The 27,025-nt window shown below is 41.4% G+C and overlaps 1 protein-coding gene across 6 annotated transcripts in view; it reads right to left on the bottom strand.

The window, feature by feature from the left end:
- The window catches only part of TBCK (TBC1 domain containing kinase), a 186,769-nt gene that overhangs the window by 40,499 nt on the left and 119,245 nt on the right, over positions 1-27,025 (bottom strand). For all 6 annotated transcript variants that reach the window (XR_002094296.2, XM_006269375.4, XM_059722137.1 and 3 more), the window contains one exon: positions 22,684-22,859. Coding sequence is in view for 5 of the 6 variants with exons in the window: in XM_006269375.4 (XP_006269437.1) it covers positions 22,684-22,859 (176 nt within the window). In the remaining variant the exon portion in view is untranslated. The remainder of the gene's footprint in view (positions 1-22,683; positions 22,860-27,025) is intronic.

The following is a 27,025-nucleotide window of genomic DNA, read 5'->3' as shown; positions in this document are numbered from 1 at the left end:
GTTCCTTGGTATTCCCAACTTTCTCTCTGCATACCCTGGTGATACTCCTATACCCTTCTCTAGTACTATGACCAAGTTTTTATTGGATTTCTTTTTGAGCTTCAACCCACTGAAGAGATTTCAGTGCACTCTTTTATGTTCTTTACTTGAGCAATTTAGTTGCAAGAGAGAAGCCAAACATGGAGAGCTTTAGCATCAAACATCAATGATCATGAATTTGAAAGTCTGCATAGGGACCCTTTCAAGTTTGCTTTTATATATCCAACTAACAATCTTCATGGCATAGCTCCTTCTCCTTAAATACTATTGCAAGACTTCCATTATTTGCTATGACAACAGCAATGTTTTGTCTTCAGCTAAAGTTCTCCCAGTTATTATTAGTGGTATTACCATAGTACCTCTATGTGCCTTAGATCTACTTTATATTATGAAGTCTGGTGGCAGCCTACTTAAAATGCAATTACAAATTCACAATTAAATTGTGAATGTTAAAAAGCTGCCAGTTAAGAAACAGGAAGTATGTGTAAGATTAAATCAAAGGATTACTTATTGCTTTAACAGGAGTCATATGCTCAATGTTAAGATTCATGCTGGGGTATTTTGCTGAATCAGAAAAGCTCTCTTTAAAGCATTATCAAGTAGTCACTAGCCCATGAATTGAAGTTCCAAGAACAGTAAGGCTCATTATAAGATGGCTGCTGAGAGGACAAGTCCAAGAAATCAGGACGGGGGGGAGGGCGGGCGGAAACAAAGACAAACAAAATGTTGAAACAATTAAAGTTTAAGTAGTATATAAAAGGCATTTGCAACTTTCTTCTTTCTGCTATGACCCATTTACTGTCTTGTATACTAGAAAGACTCCATAATTACTTTAAAAGAAGAGTAAAATTAAGATCCATCCTCCAGGAGCACTAGTAAGATGTGTGAATAAGAGGCTCTCAGCAGACTTCTCAGATCTGCACTAATAACCTAGTTAATGTGCACACTATTGTGATTTACAGATACTATAAGAGATGAGTTTAAGTGTCATAAACTGCTTATGGAGAAGTACATTCAAATCCAAGGATGAACTGAACTGTTTAGAAAAATAAGGATTAGAGATGTGCCTCCCTCCCCAAATTATACCTCACTCGGGTCTTGATAGTGAACATACAGTACTTTCTGGTCTGTAAAACTCTTGTTAGTCATTGCTTCTCCTCCTTTTGTCTTTAGAAAAAGGCCTTTCAAGTCTGCTCCTTGTCAGAGGACATAAAACTTCAACTTTTATTTTCCTCTGGTCTAACTTCAACAATGGAATCTCATTTTAGACATCAGCTCCAAAAATCTGCTGAACATTGCTGAAAGTCAGCTTCCTGAACAGGAAGGCTGCTTAAAACAGGCAGCCTGCTTTAGAAGATTTATTTCAGCAAGAGTTAGCCCACTCTCATCCATGAGCTCCCTGACTACACTCTAAATTCTTTACCGATAGAGCACTTGTATAAAAGTTAATGGGGTGAAAAAGAACAAGGCCGGGAATTACTAAACCTTCTGCATTTACTGCTCTTAATAAAAAGAAATAGGCATTAGGAATTTTAATTTTTTTAATGCTAGGAATTAAAGCTATTTAAGTATTCTGAAATTAGAAGCTGAGCTTCCAAAAGATTAAAGAGCCCCAGCATTGGTAGGCTACACAAAAGTCACTACCTCCATCTAGTTTTCCATTAGGCTTTAATCTCTTATTGGTATTGCATCACAGCATTCACATGAAGATACACATTTATATAAAAAATAATCTTTTTTCTGATTCTGCTGGACCTACATTTAGGCCATCAGATAATAGCTCCTCTATTTAGTGTTTTGTCCAGGAGAAAGGGCTGCTTTAAGTAGATTGAAGGTAGCTCTCCCAGACCCCTGAATTTGACTGTATCTTATCCCATGAAAAAGGAAATGCTCAAAAATATTTTTCTTTTAGAAGGCATTTTAGCCTCCTATTAAAGCAATGTCAATACTAGTAAAATATGATAATTATTCCTCTAAGGATGAAAAGATAATTACTGCCACATTTCCAATTTCTTAGAAAGTGGGTGTGTTCCACAAGAAAGACCATTCTGCTCAACTTGCTCATGACAGCTCCTGCTCTGAAGGGCAATTAAGTCTAAATGCCAAGCTTGTGCTGGCTCTTGCTGCTGCTTCCTGGCCCATGCCTGGTGGGTCTGAGAGAGCAGCCCAGCTTCTTAACTCCATCCATGTGCTCCCCTGCCCAGCCATACAGAAGCAGGAGCAAAGCGAGCTGCTGGCAGAGCCCACCCCCTCAATGCTGCAGTTTCTCCTCCCTACCTGCTGCGTGGAGTGCTGCAGTAGGAACAGGAGGAGTTACTGGAGGGTTGGGGGAGCCCAGCAGTTCCCTGGGTGGCAGCAGCAGCAGCAGCCCTGCCCAGAAGCTGTGCTTGCTGGCTGGGACTGGGGCCCTTCAGTTGGGGAGTCTGGGAATGCAGCACACGCTGCCCCAGTTGAGAATGGGCAGGACTTGGTCCCATGTGAAGCACAGCATGGGCAGCTGCCAGCTGGGCCAGATACAGTTAATTGGCAAGTACCACCCTGCGGGCCAGATCCAATCAGCTCATGGGCCAGATCTGAATTTTGCCCACTCCTGCCCTATAACTTGCAGGTAAGCAGGGAAGACACGGGCACATCACATGCAAGGCAAGTTAAAGAGAGGATCTGAAGAGAGACAGAGTAGTAGTTTTATGGATTTTAAGTTTCCAAAAAGTGCTTTTCAAAAAACTGTAACAAATACTTGGACACTGAATACTGCCTTACCAACCTGATTGTAGAGGGCAGTTACTACCTATATATTTAATCTCATGAGAACTTCTTGTTGCTGTTTACAATCCAAAGGACTCCAACTACTACACAGGTAGTGAATCCTGGTAATGAGAAAGGCTTTGCTTACGCAACACTGCTGGAGAAAAATCCATTATTACTGGCTGAATGAAGGACACATGAAGAAGAGAATACTATTCTAGTCACAATGAGAAGAAAAGGATTCCTGGGAAGGAGGACAAAGGGAAAATATCAGTTGTTAAAGGTAAGTCAGAGAGAGAGAGGCATTCATATTCAATCCACTGTGCTTGGCTCTCCTAACATGCTAAGTACCATAACACACACACACACACACACACACACACACACACACACACACACGCTTTTGCAAAATCTGCAAAAACATAAATGAGTTCTGTTTTGGCAAGGCTGCTCATTATTAAGCAAACCCATCTTTTCCTGCCTGGAATAACGTATGATTAAGTTGATTTAGCACAGCAGAAAGAAAAATTCTCCACTCCATGCTACTGTGTGGGCACGCTTCAAAGTCTCATTAGCTGCTACTTCTCTGGCTCAGTACAGAGGTTAAATACCTCTCTTCCCTACTGTGGGAAACCATTTTAAATTATCAAGCTTAGCGCAGTCTTGCTGTGCCTTAAACACACACAGCACTGTTTAACATGAAGCAGCTCAGGGGGAAATGGTGCAAGTGAAGAGACTGAAATGAAGTGATAGCTTCAAGAGTTTCTGGTACTTTTTCACTATGGACTAATTTATTTCAGTCTCAATTTCCTTTGGAAACATTAATTGGACCTGGTAGCAAATTATGTTACTGAGCTTTAAGAGACAAATGTTTATAGCATTTAAAGTAATATGTAGTTCAATTCTTTTGGCTAAAATAGGAGATTTAGAAATATTTATGTGCCACTTAACCTCCTCCCCTTCTCCCTTTGGTAGACTGAACATAGTCCTCCTTCCCCAACAATAATTTTCTGTTTGGCAGGAAAAAAAATTATTAGGAATTCTTAATGAAGTTCAAATGTATCAATGCTTTCTAAGTATTAGCAATATCAGCCCAGCATTGGAAAGTCTATTAATTATACACGAAGGTAGGGTCTGTTGAGAGGACATAATACATTGGTTATGGGCTACATAAACAGTGTCTTAATACAAATCTCAGGGTGGGAGGGGTACATGAATTGTTTTTATTAAGCTGTTGGGTTCCAGTTATCTTCCACAAGATTCTGGAAGTTTTGAGGTGTGTTTAGTCAGGAAAACATTTCCAAAACTACATCTGTGGGTTCCATAATTATCCTCTGACTTTTTATAACATCTGTGCTCAGTTTACAAACTAGGGCTTGAAACTTGCAAATATTTACACACGTAATCCCTTTAGCAGTGGGATTATTTGCATGCATAAAACTAAACACCTTTACAAACATTTTGAATGGTCAGGACCCAAAACACAAAAGATTTTTCAAACAAGTTTCAGTGCAAACTCATCCTGGAATAAGGAAAGTAGAAGAAATATAAAGCAGGATTCTCTCTTCTGACACTGTCCCCTGAGTTACATACACTGAGATCTGAAATTTAGGGCTAAGTACAGACAGTCAAAAAGCCCGAGGATGAATCAATTCAATCTTTGCAGCTTAGTCTAAGATGCATAGGTTGAACTGATAAGCAAGTGAGCAAACATTGACTTTTTTTCTAGAAATGCAGCCACATGCCTGCAGCTGCCCAGGCTAGAAGCTGGGGGGGCACTAGAGCACATCTCTATGGTCAGCTGGAGTATACAGCTAGGGCCAAGGCTAGCTCACCCACCCTGCGATGGGGGGTTTGTGGGTAAGGTGCAAAGCACCCTGGGATGCAGGGGGGGGGGGGGACTGTGAGGTAATTTGAATCTGGAGGGGGATCCGAGACGGAACTTTAATAAACCGATTTAACCTAAATCAGTTAAGTCTGATACAACATCCATCAGGTTTATCTTAAACAGGTTTGGGCCATTTTGAAAGCAGTTTATGTGCCCTGAACTTCGGGTGTGTTACACACTGAACCAGTTTCCAATCACTTATATCAGTTTGTGTGTAATTTGTCCCTAGCCCAACTGGTACTCTTGCCAGATGAGGGGGACAAGAAAAATACAGCTTCCTCTTTCAGGGTTTGACTTTATTCTACACTGGTGACCGCAGGAATAAGTTTATTACATTAAGAGGACAATCAAATTCATTTATTAGGAATGTAACCTGCTGATACTTGGGCCAGGTTTCTGTATCTGCTCAAATTGAGTTTTGTTGGTACAGTCCTAACGCACTTAACCTCAGATCTACTACTGTTTGAAGGCTACCAGGGAAGCAGAACCATAAAAGTGATAGTTTTCTCTCACAGAATTCCCTTTTTAAATAAAAAAAGAAAAAAGAAAAAAGTAAGATATAGAAAACTGATTGAACTCAATGCAGTCAAGCAAAGCAAGCAACTGAATGCACAAAGTTAAAGACAGTATTAATTAAGGATCTGTATACTTATCAACAAATAATTAATGATTGTTGGTTTAGCTCGATTACAGGCATCTGATTCCAACACATCAGCACTAGGATATCAATTGATCACTTTTCACTCTACAATATTTTTCAACTTCTTGTTAAGTAAACTTCAACAATTAAGTCCGATGTTTTTTCCTGGTGGATGTCGAGGACTTTTTTTGTAAAATTCCAGCTGAAGTTAAGGTATTTTTCAGAAGGAGCATAGAGAAAAATATCTCATTCTGCCCATGGTAAATTCTTACAGTTGTTTTACTGTAAAATTCTCATGGTTTCAAGCGTCACAGCAAGGACTTTAAATACGACAGCAGTGTTAAGGGCACACCTTTTGTCACCCCTGCAAAAATTCTCTATACATTTAACCAAAGACTAAGTTGTGGAAAGATTCTACCTGCACAGTGAGTGGATGCTCCATCCTGGGAGTAGAGGGGCTAAACAGGGCTCTGGAACTACTGCTCCCAGTTGCAAGGGGACAGCTGTCGTACCAGGGATAGCAATTGAGAACAGAACAATTGTATCTTCTGTGCTCTTGATGTTACTCCAAAAAGGAAATGGATGGAAACCGACTGACTCAAATGCAGAGAGGTGGGGAATTGGGCTGGACACACGATGCTACAGGGACTGTGCATTTCAGAGACTATTTCTTTTGTTATATTTTGCTTAGAAAACATTGTTTCTGGAAAGCTCCAGTACTCTGCCCAAAGGAAAACAGAAAATTATTCCAGACAGACCTGGTCCAAACTTTGCTCATGAGAAGCAAAGCAAAGCTGATAACATTCTATAACCAGTTCATTCTTATGGTATATTTTAGCATGCTCACTGTGAGAATGCTAATTATTCAGTGAATACTCACACTACAATGAAAAACTAAAAACATGCTCTTTTCATCTTCCTTTTTTTAGGCACAAAAAACTATTTTGATGATAAAAATATGGCTGCTTTAATGAAGTATGAAATTAAGGTGTCACACACAGAAAACCACACTGTGCACATAGCTGACAGAGACCCATTTCCACTTGTCTCTTACAGAGGTAGCCAGAATCAATGCTCAACTGTGAAACGGAAACACAGGGCTGGCTAAAAGTCTTCCACTAGGCAGCAGGATCCAAAACTGGAACATTCAGTGGGCTCAAAATATACTATTTTCACCCATGGGCATCCTTCCTTGTATAACCCTCGTGTTCTTATAAACATTCTTTAAAAATAAACATTTCACATAAAAGTTATGCTATTTTTCAACTCTCATCAGTTGTTGTTCAGAACTGTGGACCGAGAATCCCTTGAAATAAAGTGTACCTCTCTGTGTACAAAGCATTGGGAATATATTAAAAAATTCATGTTATTAATTAAACATGCTGGAATGGGGAATATGTTCCATTACAGGTATTCAAAGGACTATGGCTTATAAATTATCAAATGACTTTGAACTCAGGAAAGTAGCCTCTAATACCTTTTCTTCCTAATAAATCCCGAACTCAATAGATAAACAAGTAGTATTTATCATTGCAAAAACAGAGAGAGTAAGAGACAGACAACTACATGGACATCTTCAGAGTGAGGGGATTAGAAGGTGCAACATGAAAACAAGCTCACTGTCAGTTTGCTAAGGGAGACAAGAAAGTCTTCCTCTCTTCTTGTGCCCAGTTAACAGTACTATAGGATCTTGCTCCAGCTGTAGTTGTGTGCACTGAGATGTATACAAGCCATCAACTGGAGACACAAATGAATTAGTTTAGCTTTTGGCCAACAGGTGGGAAACAGCTCACCTAATAACAGTTGCCTTATCACCCCCCACCAAACCCAACCCAACCCAACCCAGTACTGGTGGAAAAACTGTTTTATTGCTTTCTGGAGCTCATAGGTGAAACCAAACAAGTGACCATCATTGTAATTCATCAGGATGGACACATACTTTACTGATTAGAGACATTCTGAGCTATGAAAAGGTCATCATTATTTGTTTTAATATCTGAATACTATGCTTTCTTGTGCTGTATGTGTGGCAGTGACACTGTGATAACCAGCTACAGCCAAATTATACAGCTCCATTTTCCCCACAGGGAATACCACATGGAAAACTCTCAATCAACACTACCATGATAAATCCTTGTGTCAGTTCATTTAATATTTGCCATCAACTTTCCTTTGCTGTGCTGCATTACTTTTGATATTTTATTAAGGGCCTGATCCTTCATTACTCCTGCTCCTATAATGAATTCCAGTTCCAGAGAGAACAAAATTAGGCGTCTCATTCATTTTCCAGTATCCTGGTTACCAGCTGTGCTTTTTTAGTGCAAGTGCTTCCAATATTTTAACAGGAAGGGATCTGAACAAGAACCTAAACCAAAAGTCTTTTCAGCTCCAAAAGAAAAAGGGGAGAAAAAAAAAATACCCTTAGGGCCCTTCTACATGTGGCGGTAAAGGCGCAATGGGATTTAACATGTGATCCACACAATTGTGCCTCCTGCCAGGCCACATGTACATGGCAGGAGGTGCAATTGTGGGATTGTGCATTAGATCCCACTGCACCTTATCGCCAGTGCTGTGAACCTTGCAGCTGATGGAGCTTGGCAGTGCTCACATCAGGAACAGTGTTCCCCACGCTGCCCCTGATGTGAGCCCTAAAGCCCATGTCACTGTAGGGTTCTGAGCGGCAGCAGTGGGAAGAACGCAGCCACCGCTTTGAGCCTTGTGAGGTGTGATGCTTGCAGGAGGGGCAGCATGTGGAGAACACTGCTATTGCTGGAAGCCCAGCACCTTGCAGTGGTAGCAGTGCTTTTCCCACTGCTGGCATTGAAAGCCCTGCAGCTGAAGTCACTGCCCAATGGGGCTTGCTGAGGGTGGGGGGGGGAGGGGGGCGGCAGCATCCCCCCCACTGTGCGGCCCACAGCTGATAATGTTGCCACCATTGCAAGCTTTGTCAGCTGCAGGGCTGGCATAGGGTGGGGCACCCTTGTGTCTGGGAACCTCTCAGTTGATGGGGCTCCCAGCCACAGAGGAGTACTTGGACATATGTTCAACTGATGACATGATTATAACAAGCTACAACATGATTATACATTTTGGAGGGAATAACTTTGTAGCTTATTGCTTGTTCTATCATGCCATTAATTGGTTGAACATGTGGCTGGGTCATAACTTAAGGCATGACTACCTCGTAAGTGGAGAGGGAGTCTTAGAATGATAGAAAAAAGGTATTTTCTTCCATCTGGATCATCTGGTTTTAATACTACAAAGAGAAGTCTTAGAAAATTCACAGAAGAATAAATATTCTAGATGAAGATGAACCTGACTGGCATAATTGGTAAATCACTTCTTTGCCTTTATTTTTTTACTTCTTTACTTTTATAGGTGCAAGCATATAAAAGTTTGTTCATAAATCAGTCACGGAATTCTAATTGAAGGAGGTCAGAGAGGTTAAGTGTCTACAATACACAGCTTCAAAGTCCAAAGCAGGGGTAATTGAAAAGTTATGCAAAGAGGAATTGTTTAGACAATTAATGGATAAAGAATCTGAGCCTGAGGGTAAAGCAGAAACACAGAACTTGCGACTGCAGTAATTCATTGCTAACTTTGACCAAGGCCAATCATGTTTTGAAGAACCTTATAAGTGGCAAGTCAGTACAGAAAACAGGTTTACATTTGCTATATATGATCTAAGGAAGAATCTGTCAAACTACCAAAGTTTAGGCTAAACAACCATTACATTAAAGCCTACTCTTTACATCTGCCCTATGAAGGAGAAAATGCAGCAGATTCTAACAAGTCAGTTTACATTCAATTTATTGTAATTCAAATAATTGCTAGTTAGATTAGATTTTGACAAACAACCATAACTTTAAGATTAACATTTGGTTATTTCCTAACATACTATATTTAAGGCCAACTGAATGCCTTATCTTTTGTAGGGCAAACCCTCTGAAACCACTATAATTACATTTATATTTTAAACATGTTAATGTCAACACAGGTCCACAAGGCCTTTTCTGGCTAATTTAGTCTTTACAGTGCTTCAGTGACTGCAAAGTTGAACTGAAACTCAATACTCGCTACATTTCAACAGTTATGTATCCTCTTATGAAATAAACAGAGGTTAGCAATACAGTGTTTTGGTATTTGTGGCCGTAGTCCCAGTCACTCATCTAAAGGATCCTGCAACAGTTCTTTGATAGCCACATGAAAACTGAGTTCTTTAAGAAAGTGTCTTAGCGAGCAATGGTGTGGAAGTAATACCATTGACTTAGTAGGTGCCTATTCATATTTATGAAATGACCAAATGTTGCAGATATTGGGAATCACTGCCTCCCCATTTGACCACTTCACTTTATTTCTGGTCATGTTATCTGTGCTGAACAATAATGGCTTCCCCTGCAAAGGTAACATTAAGAAGGCATTTATTCATATTTGGATTATTTTAATTAATTTTAGCAACTGGAAACAAGGAGGGGTCATTATGATGTGACCAGTCAGTTCTCAGCAAATTACAATTAAATGCTTCACAAATCAACAGTGACTAGGGTTGCTCAGTGGCTGGAAGCTTGATTAAGTATAATCCCTAATGACAATCCACAACGGGGGTTGTCAGGGTTGGTTCACTTATTTGAATGTGCGTAGACCTTGTATGTCAGAAAGCAAGACTAACAGGACTAACCTAGAAGCCACATTCCTGTTCACTGTTGCATTCTTTTTGTTTAGCCAGCATTCACACTCCCTCAAAGTTAGGATTCTAAGCAACTGATATATTAATTCCCCTCCCCCCCCCCCAACCCCCTCCTAAAACTCTACAGCTCAAGGGTAATACTTCTGTGGGCAGCTAATACAGTATTATTAAGAAAACATAATAAAAAGGAAACCAGCAAAAATGAATTTCCCAGAGACAGATATTAGGTATAGGGAGTCTGTTAATGATAAACTCTAACCCTTGAGTGTAAATTTTAGTGTCTGGTTGAGCTGTACTTGGTGCAGGACCTGAGGGACTCCTGATTTTTTTTTTCGTTTCTGCAGTGGGGATGAGGGTAGTGTAGTGGGAGTAGGGGAATAATGCTAGATCAGGCTAAAAATTGCGCTGAGGTAGACTATCGGGGCAAAGATCATTTGAGTGCTTCTCCTGTTTCACCTCTTCCAAATTTATAGAATTATGGAAAAGTAGTGCTTGAGGGAATCTCTGAAGGTGATCTAGCCCAACATCTTGTCTGTAGCAGGATCATCCCTATCCAAACCATCCCATACGTATCTTTGTATAGCTTATTAGTAAAACTACACTTTAATCCTGTTGCACAACTATAAGGCTTAGCACCCTAATATGCCACAGGTGAAGTAGGGGAACAACAGTGATCAGTGTCCTGCTTCTGCAAGGGTTAAAATATACTTGAGAGATCCAAGGAAGAGAGACATGCCCTCTGCTACAGAGGAAGGCAACCCTCCCCCCCCTCCAGTTTGTACCAAACTGAGCATGGGTCAAAATTCCTTCCTGACCCCAAATGTGGTGATTGGTCTGACTGAGTGGAAGTGCAAAGACATTCAACCAGGAATTCCTAGGCTTTAGTTCCAGTAAGAACATTAGGACACTCCAGTCAAAATCTCCAGACTTGGCTGTAGTCAACAACCACTTGTCCTGAAAATGACAAGCATCCCCTTCCCATTCTCTCCTCCCAGTTGTGCAGCAACAGGAAGGGGAAAAACATCCTTCCAGGCCCCAGGTAGCAGGCAGCAAAATCCAGAAGCATGTAAAATACCTGTTGTATAGCATAAGCATAATTACTAGGGCCATGCGAAACTTCGGGTGCTGATTTGATTTGGAGGAGATTTGGCCTGATTCAGCAGCCGAATTGCTGAATCTGAACTGAATCAGGAGACCAATAAAAAGGTCCGAATCAATCTGGAGAACTTTAGAGATTTGGGCAGTCCCTGCTCGCCACCACAGGGAGCTGGACCCAGACTACGTGCTGGTAAGTAGGGGGAGGGAACCTTGGGGGGACCCCTGCCAGGCCCCACCCCCTGCCTGCTCCCCCAGTCCCCCTGAATGCCCCCCCGCCCGCTTTTCCAGCTCTGTCAATGGCTGCCTTGCCTGACCCCAGCATCCTGACTCTTAAGAAAAAAAAGAAAAGAAAAAAACCCTCATACTCACCAGCTGCTGCAGCAGCCATTGGGGCTTCTGGGGACTTGTAGCAGAGCCCCCCCCCATGCAGTGTGGGGCGGTGGGGGGGCCAGTGGGGATTACCCAGACTGGAGCCAGAGTGTGGGGCTTAAAAAAAAAAAAAAAAAGAGCCAGGACGCTGGGGTCAAGGGAGGCAGCCATGGACAGGGCTAGAAAAGCGGGTAGGGGATGGGACCGGTTTAACTAGGAGATTCAGCAGCGGCCAAATCTCTGAATCAGATTCGGCCAAATCAATTCAGGACAGTAATCTGAATCACCAAATCGAATCACTGTCCCCCAAATCAGCCAAATCTGAAGCAAATACTAGCTGCTTTGCACAGGCCTAGTAATTACTCCTAGATTATCCCTGATCAATACTTATTCAACCTCTTCTTGAACACTTCTAACAAATGGAGACTCTACAACTTCCCTAGTCAGTCTATTCCACGGTCTCATTGCTCTAAACAGTGAAAAAGTTTTTCTCCTGATATTGAGTCTAAACCTACTTTGCTGCAACTTCAGACCACTGGCCCGCACTCTGCTCTCCGTAGCAAGAGAGAAAAGGTGTATTCCCTTTTTTTTAATGGCAGACCACTTGAAGACTGTTATGTTCCATCTCAAACACCTTTTTCACAAGCTGAACATATCTATTTCTTTCAGCCTCTCTTCTTAAGGCTTGCCTTCCAAGCCCTTTATCAATTTTTGCTGCCTGTTTCTGAAATGTCTTTCACTTCTCCATGTCCTTTTTAAAATATGGAGCCCAACTGCAGACAGTACTCGAGATGAGACCTAACCAATGCCAAGGAGCACTATCATCTCTCATGTCTTAAACCTAACAATGCAGGCAAAACCACATTTACATTCTGTGCAGATGTGTCAATGCACTCGGATGGAATCTGTGATCCACCGATTCCTAGATCTTTCTCTATAGTGCTGCCATCTAGCCATTTTCTATTTCTGTTTTTGATTATTCCTCCTGAGGTGCAGCAGCTTGCATTTGTCAGCACTGAACTTTATTCTGTTAGCTCTGTTCCAGATCTCCAATCTGTCAAGAACCTTCTGAATTGCACTTCTGACCTCCAGTGTGTTTGCAATTCTTCCTAGTATTGTGTCATCTACAAATTTGCTCAAGGAGTTCTCTCTATTTCAGAATCCAAATCCTTAATAAGCATAGTGAACAACACTGGGCCAAGGACAGACTCCTGTGGGACTCCACTCAATACCTCCTGTCATTCCAGCATGGATCCATTTATAATCATCCTTGCCAGCTGAGCCAGTTCTCTATCCACCTTACAGAAATTTTGTCTAGCTCACATTCCTCCAGTTTGTTTATGAGAAGGTCATGAGGGACTCTGTCAAAAGCTTTTCTGAAGTCCAGATACACTATATATACATAGCATTCCCTTCACCTATGCAACTACTTACCATGTCAAAGAAAGAAATCAAGTTTGTTTGGCACAATTTGTTCTTGGTAAACCCATGCTGGCTGTTTGGGATCAGTCTTTCCTTCACCAGATGCTTGCAAATGGACTTTCTTTTGATACGTTCCAGTAACTCCCCAGGTATCAAGGTGAGGCTAACAAATCTATAGCTCCCCAGGTTTTGTTGCAGTTTTTGTTTTTTTACTATGTTGGCCCTTTCCAATGCTCGTCTAGCACTTTGCCCATTTCATAAATATTATTATCAAGGACTCTGAAGTCTCCTTTGCCAGGTCCTTCAGTACCCTGGGATGAAGTTCATCAGGTCTTGCTAATCTGAATTCATTCAGACCTATCAAAATCTCTTTGACCGTTTCTTCTGTTATCTCATCCCTCAGCTTGTCTCTTTACTTATCCGGATAATCTTTATTAGCTGTCTGGTTACAGCCTAATTATTTTGTGAAAACTGAGGCAGAGTAGCCAAGTAGTCAAGTAGCTGCCTTCCTTGCATCTTCAGTTAAGAGTTGACCCTAGCTCTTTTAGTATAGATCCACAGCTTCCTCTGTCTTTCTTTTCTGGCCTACATATTTACAGAAGCTTTTCTTGCTATATTTAACTTTCCTTACCAGGGAAGTTTTTTTACCTTTGTCTTCCTGATACTGTCTCTACAATTCTTGCTATATCCTGGTATGCTTCCCTGGTGACTTGCCCATCTTTCCATTGCCTGTATGCTTTCTTTTTGCATTTAAGGCATTTTAGAAGCTCCTTGAAAAGCCACATTGGTTTCTGGCTATTCTTGTGCTTCCATATCAAAACAGCTTCTTTTGGGGCTTCCAGTACTGTGCTCATTAGAAGCTTCTGGCTCCTCCAGGGTACCTTTCTTTAGTCTGTCCTTGATAACTCCCTACCCTAGAGAGAAGGGAGAGTGGCACAGAACTGCCTGAATTAAGGCATTTGTGGAAATCCCTTTTGTCCTACTGGAACAGATATGAACCCCCCTTGTGCTGATGATGGAGTTGAGGATCAGGCACTACCATCAGTCTCTCAACCATTTTCCTTGCACCCACCTGAGGAAGGTGACTCCTAAGATAGACTATGATAACAAAAATGGCTACCCTAAATAAAACAAGGGGTAAATTATGGCAGATTAGCAATAAGGTCAGGAGTGGAGATAAAAAAGTTACTTGATATTCAACTGAATTTGATACAAGTCTTCTACCCCTTAAAGCAGAGTAACTGCTTCCACACCCTCAGGATGGTAGTTAGATTTCGGTGACTGTTTAATCAATAGAAAGCAGCAATGTTTCCAAATGGACAACTCCTAGAAATTGAGTACCGTAAGGGCCAGGAGACAAAAGTATGGTGAGACTTCTATTCGGTGAACACTGGAAGGGGGTGAAAAGTTACATGAATGCAAACTTAGCAATTGGTTTAGGGTAGCAGAGAGATTAATAGTTTAAATGTACAGGTGAATTCCAACTCGTCCAGGAAACAGGACATTTGGGCCAGGTACAAACATTATATTTTTACCAGCATAAGTGACTGGAAACCAGTCTATACCTGTAACAGAACAGAAGTTTGGCACATGTAAACTGGTGAAACCTGGTCTTAGATTTGCCCCCCACCAAAGAGGGAATGTGTTTTCTGTTTGCTACTGATCTAAACTTTGCTGCTTATGGAAAACCATGCACCTTAGATTGATACTGCTTTAGGCTTTTTGAATGTCTGTACCTAGCCTTGGGGGTTATTTCCAGGAACTGAAAGCTTGGGTGAGAGTTTGGGTGAAACTTATACCATAAAAAGGAGATTTGGGAAGGTCAACTGAGGACAGAGGTTGCAGTATCATCATGAACAAGTATCCTTAATTTGAACAAGCTCTAAATTAAAATTCTTTAGTCAAAGTGAAAATTGGAAAGTTAGCATCACATTGTTATTCTTAGCAACACCACAACTCAATTTAAAAGGCTTTTCTTTTGCTTGAAGCTACTAGTACTGCATACTATTGATGGACATGTTTCACTCCTCCTCCAGATTCTGGCTCAGCAGTAAAACACTTCATGGATGAAAGAATAAAAGTGCAAGCAACACATTTGGGAGGTCTAGAGAGGATGTTCCTGAGCCAATTAATGCAGCTGCAAATAAGTGGTAGTAAAAAGAAAGTTAACTAATGCTGAGAATAAAATGCATTAAAATAGGTTTTATTTTACTAGCTGCTGCTTTGGGGAGACAAGTATGTACCCAGGGGCAAATACTTCTCATTTTTATTAGTAACCAAAGCACTGTAATGTGCTGATACATACTAAGCAAATATTTATGTAGCCAATAAAAACCACCCAGGAGACAAACTCAAGCACCTTAAAGGAAAAATAAGGACACAAGGAAGAGATAGCCAGTTAGTATTTAGAATTAAATCCATTGAATATCTGATATTTTTAAAAGTGTCATAACTATCTTAAAATAAAACCTGAACTTTATTTTTTTTTAATTTTAAATCATGTACTTGATTTTTAAATTTCTTTTCCCCTTCTAAACATTGAACCTGCAAAAGTATGTGTCCCATCACTATCACACTGGAGCCAAACTAATGAAGAGACAAATGTTGTAGCGAGAACGTGCTTGTTCCACTGGCTCAGGGACACAGTTTAGACAGGCATGCAGAAGTTGCTTTCAAGAGTTCTCTCTTACAAGCAAGTACACAGTGCCATTTTCTGAAACCAAGTACTGATTATGCTGTACACTGAAGATTAGACACCAGTCCTATTATTGAAGACTAGAGGCAAGTTTCCAAGGTAGTAGATCTTACTAAAATAAGTGGTTGAGTAAGTGGATAGAACGGTGACCCTTGGTTTAAAATGACAATGGTACTTTATACATATATAGTGCCTTTCATCCAAGGATGTCAAACAACTGTAAGCAAAGTTACTTGAAATCTGGCATCGGTTCTGAGAAGTAAGAAAGCATCTTATTTTACAGGTATATTAACTGAAAGGAAAGAAAAGTCTAGTCAAAGACATGTAGCTGGTCAGTAGTATAGGCTGCTGTATTTTCTTGCATACCATATGCCCCCACATAAAACATGCATCTTGTTTTTGAAATGTACAATGTTAAAAAAAAAAAAAATGTCATGGCCGACTGTGACATAAATCCTACTGGAAACAGTGTCCAGGAAGTGTGGCATCTCAGGAAAGTCTGAGGGAGCAGGAACTTCCTAGTGTGACAGGATATCAATAAGGCTAGGCCCCAGACTCTTGAAAGGGCAGTAGCAAGTCTGGTACTTTTTATTTTTTTTTTTACTGTAAGTAGATCTTTATATATGTTCCTGTAAAAAATAAAGTGCTTTTTCCATGTTACCAGTCTCATCAAGATACTACAGATTATATGCATGCAGCTCACTTGCTCTAAGCCAGCTTTAGGCACAAGCCACAGTTTTCAGGCAATAGTTACTGCAGCAGTGAGAGGGTTAATACAGGACTCCACATCTTTTCCTAGCTGGGACCAAAAACAAGTGGCAGCCATCCTAGGAGCCACTAAAGCACAGTATCTGTGTATTTCTATTAATCTCTGCTTCTAATTCAATGAAAAACACTAGAAAATTCACTGGGTTTACCATACAGGTTCAAATTTTGTCAGCTCAGAACTGAGGTCCCTTTTCAAACCTATTTATCCTGATTTAAGACTTCATCTATTCTTTCTTGAAATGTGTTACAAGACCAACATTTTATAAAGACAGATGTTTACAGATTAAAACTTCATATTTAATTTCTCCCTACTGGTGTAATTGTTCACTTTCATATCCTCATTACCATACCCCCCGCTCCAACTGAGTTTTCATCGAATCTCTACCTGTAAAGTTCCATATATTTTAACATACAGTAAATGAGTATACTGCAGGATTCCTACACAGTCCAATTCCTTTTCTGCTCCAGAAGGAATGAAACAATTGGAGTGAAGCACCCTTCATAAAAGACAGCATTATTATGAAGAAAGGGGGGGAAACCCAAAAGGCAAGGCATATGAAACTAAAATATTTATTTTTCTTTTATATTACATACCACAAACATTTGCTTAACTTCTTGGCACTAGTAAGTTGAATGAGTCTAGCTGCTGGTACTGGTTAACATGTCCAGGGGAAATATAGCTCTTGCCATGAAAAAGGATTACAGCTTATATTAAAAAAGCCTAATATAAATCTGGTGTAAATCCAGTGCCCTTTAGGAACTGCAGAGCAACACCGAAGAAATTTTGCTGATAAGTGGCTGGTACTTGGCTCAGATAGTGGATTTTTTTTTTAAATGTTAGGAAAACAATGTTTTACCTATCAATTTCATGAATAGCTGCTGTTTTCTTACTTTTGGGTTTCTCCATTCTGCCGTGAGGCAAACCCATGGAAAGGCCTAATCTACCCAATTCCTACCAGCAAAAATATCGTAGGAAAAGCTATATGTTCTTTTTACATCCCTCTCTTGCCTCCCCTCGGTTGTATCAAACCCAGAAACTGATGTCAGATCTAATGATAAGCCATCTTAAGAAACGTTAAGATTGACAGTACTATTGGTGGTGCTACCTGGGAATCAAGTTATGGCTCATGCTTCCCTCTGTACAATTTCCCAAATCTTTCCCATGTTACTGGATTCTTTTAGTTCCATTTGCTGAAGTGCCTTCCCTTTCTCACTTCACTCTTTTCAACAGCCATTTAGTTTCTCACAGTGTTCTTGGATCATGGGTCCAAGGGAGTTTTTTGCATAGCAGGTCTTCCAGGGATAGTATCTCCAGCCCAACTAGTGCTACCGATGCTACTTTGGCAAAGTCTTTTTGGAGTCCTTTGTTCACGCATTTGTATTGGAAGCAAAAAAGTACCTTAACTTGTCCTGAGCATGTGTTGCCAATACTTTGCAAAGACTATATCTATTTTGTGGCTGTCTGTTGCTGTAACCAAATCCTTGTGCTGTTACAGGTTACCTTTAGACCCTTCTAAATCTGTGGAACGTTAGGTGGTGGTAGAACAGTTTCAGAGAAGTAGCAGGTTAAGATTTAATGATGTCTCTGACCTGCCACTCACTAGAGGGCCTGGCAGGACCAAAAGCCAGGACTCTATCCCTTCCTTTAGGGTGGGAAAGGAGGGAGAGGATGGCATGTCAGGATCAGGTAGCTGGTAGGCAGAGAAAGCAGCATCAAGGCTGTGGCTTCCCTCCCTGCCTCTCTGTATGGCAGCAGAAGCCAGAGCTGTGGGGAGAAATCTGATAATTTTTAGTGTTTATAGTGAAGTGGGGGAGGGCAGGGAGGAGAACCAAGGAAGGAGTAGAAAAAAAGATCACACACTTGCATGTGTCAGTGAATTGGGATTGGGTCAGGGGTGGAAGGGGTTGTGCTGACTGGGATTGGGGAGTTGATGAGGGCCCTAAATCTAGTTCAGCTGAGTTTAAATTGAAATTTTCCCATGATTGCTTGGCCCTGTTTCCTGTTCTCCCCCAGGGCCAGTGGGTTGGGGGTGGAGAGGGAAGAAGAGGGGGAGGGGGGCAGCTCTCTTTTGAGGCCCCCATGGTCTAGTCCCTGGCAGTGGAGCTGCTAGGGTTTAAGTGAAGTGACAGCATGGATCCTGGGAAAGTCTGCCTTCCCATGCTCAGCATTTAGCAGCCCTTTCCCTCCCATCGCTCCCTGGGAATGTGGGAGGCTGAGGAGGGAAGACAGCTTCCATCCCCAAAAAACTTCTCCTGGCAAGGGATACCTGCCCAGATGTGGGGCAAAGACTTATCCTTTTGAGGGGAGGCCGTATAACTGGCCTCTGGCCTAGGGGCCCAAATTGGGTCTGCTGGGGTCCTTGGAGCTGGCAGCATGGTGCCATGTGGGTGGGGATCAAACCCACTGGGGGTAGGTGGGGTGTTGATTTGGACCCGTACAAGCTCCTAGACAGTAGATCTTGAGAGGGTGGAAAGTTTGTCAGGGTAGAGGGGCTGGAGCCATGCCTCCTGGGATGCTCGAAGACTACAAATTGGTCACTTTTTCTCCGTGGAGCAGACTGGCAATACCCTAGCTCAAGCTGGGTAGAACAGCTCAAAGATAAAGTTAACTCACTTTGGACAAAAGTTAAGACTATTGGGGTGTTTACAGACATTCTCTGGGAGGGGAGGGGGGAGGCACTTTAACTAGAGTGGCTCCAAGAGCAGCTCTAATTAAAGTGCCCAGAGTATCATGTGCATCAGTGTCCCTGTTCTGAAAAATAGGGGTGGGGACGCTTCAACTAAAGCTTGTGAAATTAGCTTCAGCTAAAGCACCCCTGCTGCCATTTTTCAGCGTAGGGACACTGATGCATGTGACGCTGGAGTTTGCTGGAGCGTGGTAAATACCACACTCCAGCAGATTTGATTAATTGAGTCTGCTCCTACATGTTGCAATTACAACGCATCAGAGAAGCCTCTCTGCATGTGTACAGGTACCCTTAGCATCGTTTCACACCCTTAATGCATGGGCACTTCCTGTTTGAAGCATGTTTAGAATGGTGTAAAGGTAACCTTAGGCACTAACTTAACTATTTAATGACATGGGGTACTGCCATGACAATCCCACAAAGTTTTGCACTTGTGGTTTTCATTCCCTACCTCAATGAGAGTCTTATGCAATGTTGTCTTTCCTAGCTTGTTAAAATTTCATTTAGATTTAAAATCTTTGCCTAAAGATCTGGGTAGCACTGTAAATTTTGATTGGTTTCACAGTATAACTGCCAAATATAGTTTTTAGTGTGAAGTGCTAGAATTTCAATTTTTTAAATTCCATCTAGTACAATGGAAGATTGTAGTCTGCAAGGGATAAGCCAGCATTCATCTGGTCTTTTATTTTACATATCGCTTTTTAATTATGTAAAAAAGGACGTTATAGAAATTGTATTTTTCATTTTCATTCCAGTACAAACCAAATGCATGTCTTTTGTTTTTTTTGGGTTAGATAATGACAAAAACATTAAATAGTATTTGCCATAATAAGGTCTATTTTAAGCTACACGTTTTATGGCTTTAGTTTTAAAAAGTTAGGAAGAACAGGTAGACAGAACTCTGAAAGCTGGACCTAACCATAGTAATGTACTTTCTGCAACCACCTCTCCCATGCTACTGTAATGTCAGATCCATAAGAATTCTGATGCAAGATGTGATGTGGATAAAAGCCATGGCTAACCTTTGGCAAGACTCAAAAAGGGACCCAAGCTGTTGCTGAAGAAAAGGAATATAATAAATTACAAACATAGGGATATTTTAATTAAAGGCATCACATTTGAAAAAATATAAATCAGATTGGAGTAAGAGACATAAGGAAGGAACATTTGGAAATTATCTGGCAAAGTACAATTACTAGAGAATACAGACATTCTTCTCACACAATTTGCACTGGTAAAGAGAAAGCACAAGAATTCATTCACAAACTTCCACCCACTTACAAGTTAAGCCACAACTTTGGACTTAACATACCAGATACAAAGAGGAATCACAAATGCAGCTGGCATTTAATACCACATTTCACATTAGTTCACGGTTTCCTGATTCTTTCAAGGAAACTGTATATTTTCACTATTTGCCTTTTGACAAAGCTTGTTCATAGTTCTAGAGCCTGCCCCTGGATAATACTTTGTTATGGAAACAGGGGGCCAAGCAGAGTAGAAAGGATGGTAGATAGGATAAGGGAAGGTCTTGACACAAGAAGAAATATTTCTATTGGCACATTCCTTACAGCAGTTTTTCGATCAGAATGGCTGTCAAACCAATAGTAATAATACAAAAAGTTCAAACTACTACAGAACCACAGCACAAATTATTAAGATTCAATGAGCCCAGTAAGTGGAAAGGAGGCAGTGCTTTTTGCAGCAGCTACTCTTCATCTGCTGCAACAGAGGAATCATCAAAAAACCCACACTCCTCAATTTTCAACCCTGCCCATGTGTAACGATGGACAAATAAAGATGTAACAAGTGACCAGAACGATTTGGAACATTTGTACATTTACAGAATTCAGAGAAAACATTTTCTTTAAACCCAAGATCTGTTTTCAGGGTACTTTCTTATGGCATGAATTAAATAAAGACTTTTTTAAAGAAAACTGAGGAAAAACCCATCTTGTGCAACCAGAAGCACATGCTGGAGTTTAATCAGTGAAGTCTGGACACCAGATCTGCAGGTCTAGAGAAAAATCCCTTATACCAGCTGAATAAAAGGTATGACAATCCTTTGTACAGACCAACAACTAAAGATACACTTGATATATGTTTTTCCAGAACTTATATAGCTATTTCCTATAAAACAACTGTATATTTTCTGGAATCCGTTATCTGGCTCCTGTGTTTTGTCTTTTTTTTTTTTTTTAGTTCTCTGAAGCTTTTATCTTAGCCAGGGCTACAGCATCAGTTTAGGTGCACTGTGGTTCCTAACCATATCAAGTAAATACTCAGGTATCTGACTGAGCATTTTTTTCTCCTATACTACAGGTTAAACCCAGCATCTGATGGGGGAAACACAGAAGCATTTCCCTCCGCTCAAACTGGCAAAGACCTCTATGGAAGATGAGAGAGCATTTGTTTTCTTTTGAGGCATCTGTCACTTTGGAGATAAAATACACTTGGAGGATCCTAACAAATACCCTGTAATTGCAGTGGCCATGATGCTAGGGAGGTCCTTGTCTTGTCCATTCTCTTCTTCTGGCACACCGTAGGTTTTTGGTGGCTGTGAACAGATGCTAGTTATACAGCTGTCTGTGTTCTCAGAAGCCTAAACACTTTGGGCACCTATACATGTGCAGCAAGGCTGCTCCAACATGCTGTAATTACAGTGAGTCAGAGCAGACTCGATTAATAGAATCTGCTGCAGTGTGCTAATTACTGTGCTCCAGCAGACTCCAGTATCATGTGTTTTAGTGTCCACATGCTGAAAAATAGGGGCAGGGGTGCTTTAACTAAAACTCATTCTAGTGCCCCCTGGCTTCTGGCCTGAGCCACTGCAGGCATGTGGCTGCATTTCCTGAATCAAAAGTGAATGTCTACTCACTTGGTAGTCAGTTTAATCTCTACAGTTTAGACCAACTTGCAAAGACTGAATTGATTCAGCCTCGGGTTTTTGACTGCCTGTATTCAGCCATTGGGTCCAGTCCACTGAGGGCAAGGCTCAGCACCCTAGAGTCCTGTGGGCTAGATCTGGTCCACAAAGGTCTGATCAAGTATGGCGGGATTGGTGGCAGGGAGCTGGGCCATGCCTCCTGTCCCCTTGGCCTTGTTCTTCTCTACTGCGGAACCTGTTGTTCTGCTGTACCTGTGCTTACCCTTGCTGCAAAACAGATGAGCATCAGCAGTGAGAGCTGGGTCACAAAGGAAGGTCCATGTTTCATAGCTGTTAGGGGCTGGAAAGGACTTTATGTTGACAACAGGCTACTGATTCCTGGCTTATGGCATTCTAAGTTAAAGCCAGCTTCTCAAGCTGTGCATGAGATTTATGTGCATACAATGGGCAGCATCCCCTCTAAGCTGCATGGTGTGCGTGCCCACACAGTCTCATTCATGCTGCGCTGCCAGGCACACCTGCACATGATGCACAGCTTAGAGGGAATGTTGATAATGGGGTTTCAACCTGTCTGAGGCCTGTAGGAGTTGTCACTAGAAAAAACATTAAGTATATAATGAAGTATTGTACCGAAAGAAATCAAAAGGTGGATTAAACTATAATAGGGGTGTGACTTTCTGAACAGAATTTATAGAGTTAAGCCTTAATCTTACACCTCTCCCTCAAGGGTCCAGGAAAATATAACTGTAAACACTTACCAGATCACTTTTAGGTGTATCCTGATACTCTGCTGAGAAGCAAGACATAGAACCTCTTGTGCCATTGCTCTCATTGGCTTGCTTTGGAGGCTGTGCATATTGCCTATATGTAGCACTCTTAGGAGTCCAGCAGAAGAGATTGATTGACTCACGGACACAACGTTCAATGTCAATTTCTGATCAAGGATTAAGAAACAAGAAAAAAATACAGATGTGAAAGTTAGTCCAGTGAGTTAGATCAATGATATTCCAGCTGACAAACAAGTTAAAGTTCTTAGTAACTGCGGTATAATTTGCTTTTCCTTCAAAATGTACTAAAGAAGTTTTACAGAAAAAGTAATATACAAAGTGCATGAGAGTTAATTTTATCTAATCAATAATGTAAAGTATTAAAATCAATTAAACTACATGCATATTGTAGTAGAGGAAGGCAATTAGTCATAGTAACAGGTACTTTAGGAAAATTTCTTGGCATATTGTAAACTTAAACTTGCTTGACAGCTAGATGGTACAATAGGAAATAAGTCAAGTAGCACATTTACATAATATATAAATTTTCATTTAGTCCAAAAAACAGTGCCCTCTGTCAGTTATACAGCTGCTAAAAGCAATTACTTCCCAGACAGAAAGAGTCCAGTGAAACAAAGTTACTGAGTTTGAACTTTGTGGGTATGTCCATACATGCAGCCTATGTTTTATTGCTATATTTACTATGTTAAAGCAGTTTGGAAGCCTACCAGTGTCTCTATCATCATAACAAAATACATTCTAAATATCCATATGATCTAATGTTTGCTTTTGGTTTTCTTATTACAGGATGGGTGTGGGGGGAATGTGGCTGGATGCGTGGGTGGGTGTGGAGGGATGTGGGGGGACTGTGGATGTGGGGGACTGTGGGGGGAGCTGCTCAGGAGGGGTGGGTTCCCTGTCCCTCACAGGGCACAGCCCCTCCCCCAGCACATGGACTGCCCTGGTCCTGCAGGGCCCCAGCCCCCCTGCAGGGCTACAACCAGCCCCCCCTGAAGGGTCCACAGCTCTCCCTCCACAGCAGCAGTGGCCACGGGGCACTTAGGGCCCAATGCTGTTGGAGCTCCACCGTGGCGCCATGTGGCCCTGATTGCCTCAGAGCCGGCGCCACTTGTGCAGCCTGTCGCAGGTGCAGCCTGGTCCAGTGTGCCTTGCTGCAGCCCCAGGCCGCTCATACTGTCACCTGGGGGCAGCTGCTGCTCACAGGGACCGCATGTTGTGCTGGGCCAGGTCCTGCTCCACGGAACCGGCCCAGGCCTATGGTGCGTGGGGCCTGTGCACACAGGACCCAGCCTAACATGAGTCATGGTCCCCGCAAGCAGTACCAGACCCCCAGGTGACACCATGAGCAGTCTGGGGCTGCAGAAAGGTGCGTGGCACCATGTTGCACTATGGGGGGGACTGGCAGCAGAGGGCCCTGAGCACCCCATGGCTGCTGCTGCTGTGGGAGAGTGGGCTGTGTGCCCTATGGGGAACACATGCCCCACGACCAGCCTCCCCCCCCCACAGACAACCCCACTACAGTCCCCCCACATGAGCACAGCCCCACCCTACACCCACAATCCCTCCCCCCCCCACACAGTCCCTGCTTATCCCCAACAGCGCCCGGGTCCTGATCCTTGCTGTGCTTCTGCTTGCCCCAGCATCCTAAACGTGCATGCCATGCATGCTGGGGAAGCAGAAGCACACAGAGATGTTCTGGTTTCCTGCCAGAGCATCTGTCTGGAGAAACAGCTTCCAGCTTTTCTTCCTCTGGGGTATTTTTTGATACCTGGATATCCAGGTATCAAATTTGGGTGGACACTGCAAATATGCAGCACGGAAAACATTTTTTATTTGCAGCGTGCCTCTTGCAGAGCCTCAAACTGGTTTGGGACGCTGCAAGAGGCACGTGCACGCTTGTCTGGATGTGCCTGTGTGGCCTGTTTCTTTTGACAAAGCTAGACACTACCTGTTTGCTGGAAAACAGAAAATCTCAGTGTTAATTTGTGCTTGATGGCACACAGAATGGATTTCTTTTAAAACCTTTGAATCCAGTCCAAACCTGGCTGTAATTCAGAGGAGAAACAAGCTGGCTGAAGTACCATATGTGATGTGAGGTTACTAAAAATCAGATGGATAGCAGGTATTTGGTAAAGGGGAATGAATTAAAATATGAGAAAGCTGCAAATCAGATAAAAAACTATTATAGAAGAATAAAAAGACATCAAATTGATGCCACCAGAAACACTTGAAGATATGTACAAAACATATTTTAAGGGCTTCTGAAAGTGCTGCAGTTCTGAAATAAAGCAATCAAATGTCTTTCTTTCTTTACCAAGCAATATTCATAGGGCTAACATGTTTTGCCTGATCTCCTATCTCCCAAAGGGCCAAATAATTGCAGAATTACTCTAACGTGCATCTTTTGACAGCCTGACAGTGAAAGATATCAGATGCATTAAAAATAGCACTGGATGTGTCAGTTGTTAATAACTTTGTTTCCAAATGAGATAATATGTAACTCTACCAGGGAGTAATCTATATATTTCACATTAATTTGATATGTAGCCCTCAGCAGATGGTGCCAGAAAAACTTTAATAATTAACCTCATGCTGAGGAAGAGAAGGTGAGGCACGAAACAGAATATTCTTAGATGGTTAGGACCACTTACTCCAATCTATTCGCAACTTAAGACTTGTCAGTTCAAAATTCAGAAAGCCATCTGTATGCTAGAAAGATAAAGACTTACAGAATAAATCTCAAAGAAGTCAATGCATTTAAGTGCTTTCCTGTGCCAGGGTCTTAGTGAGCAGATGATTGAAAAACAGGAATCTTCAAGGGAGATATCAAATATGGAGTGTTGTAGCCGTGATAAAGCTATTTAAAAATATTCTCCAGGAAAGTCTGAGGAAATGGCAAAATTAACACAGGCTTCCGATTTAGAGTTTGCCAAACTATTTCAGCTCCATTATCACTACATCGTAGAATACAGGTTCCAAAACACTGCCACTGCACCAACATTTTCCTCAGATCTTAAAGGCACAGTTTATTTGTACATGGATGAGATTTTCAGTTTAATGTTTACAGTATTTACAGCTTTTCTCCCACAGTCCTCCTCCATAGGGAGATGGTTCATTTGATCATGAATTAGCACTCTCTTCTGCTGGGATTCTCAGCATACCTTGCACAACTGGTAAGGAGACTTCAGCAATGCCGGTGTGTGAAGAGAGATAAAAGTGGCTTGCCTTTCCAAGTTTAACAAGACATCAGAACATATCCAGCTTTATAGTCCAAGTAAAACACAGTTGTGGGAGGACATGGTCTACAAAATCTCTCAACATTACTTCAAAAAAACCCCAGGGAATTCAAAGAGGGAGAGGAATTACTGAGAATAGGATAAAAAGGTATGCCTGAGATGAAACCAGTCATGAAATTAAGAAAGCAAATATTTAGGCAGAGTATCAGAAAAATCTTGTGAACAAATGTCTTCCCCCAGCCCATGACTCCCCAAAGAGAAGCCACTTTCAACTTCATAAATATGTAGCAGTGGATTACTGCAAGGATCCCTGCAACACTATAACCATTAATATTCTAGAAAGACTTGGAGAGGAAGAGAAGGATTAAGGTGGAAAAATCTATTATAGCTACTCAAGACTAGAGAAGACTGAAGAATGGAGAGCATGATGCTAGATGACATTCAGTAGTCAGTCTCAGGTAATGCACACTTGAAGGAATTGGTTGAACTGTGCAAACATACATGTTACTAGGTTCTAGCTGTAACATCTTATGTAGGAGATATGAATGCCCTTGTATAACTAGTTTGATGAAAACCTCAGCTTGGTATCTAGCAATAGAGAAGACAGCTTAAAACACTAGGGTGCAAAAATGATTTGGAGATAAAACACTGAAAATATGTAATGGTGTTTTCTAAATCAATGCAACTCCCTCATATAAATAATTATATTCTAACCTAGTCATTTTAAGAAAAAAAAATACATAAAAATGATTCAGATATGGCCAATGAAAATAATTATAAACCTGGAGAAGCTTTTACATGAAGAGAGATTGGATAGATTAGACTAACAAATGTGAAAGGAAAGACATAATGACTATTCTAAATACCCTCTCACATAATAAAAAAAACACCACCAAGGAGACATTCAAGAACATGGACAAGTGGTTAATGAAAGCAAATAATTTTTAATGCAATGCTAACCAACACAGGGAACTCACTGCCATAAAATAATCTCAGAGTTCACGAACTCAAAAAAATCAAAAGTAGTTGATACCAATATTACAAAACCCCGGTCATGTAAGATGAGAGGAACGTAA

This window comes from Alligator mississippiensis, chromosome 2, assembly GCF_030867095.1.
Source record: "Alligator mississippiensis isolate rAllMis1 chromosome 2, rAllMis1, whole genome shotgun sequence".
In the NCBI taxonomy this organism is placed as follows: domain Eukaryota; kingdom Metazoa; phylum Chordata; order Crocodylia; family Alligatoridae; genus Alligator; species Alligator mississippiensis.
The sequence above is the reverse complement of the archived record's forward strand: the minus strand, read 5'-3'. Positions and strand labels throughout refer to the sequence as shown.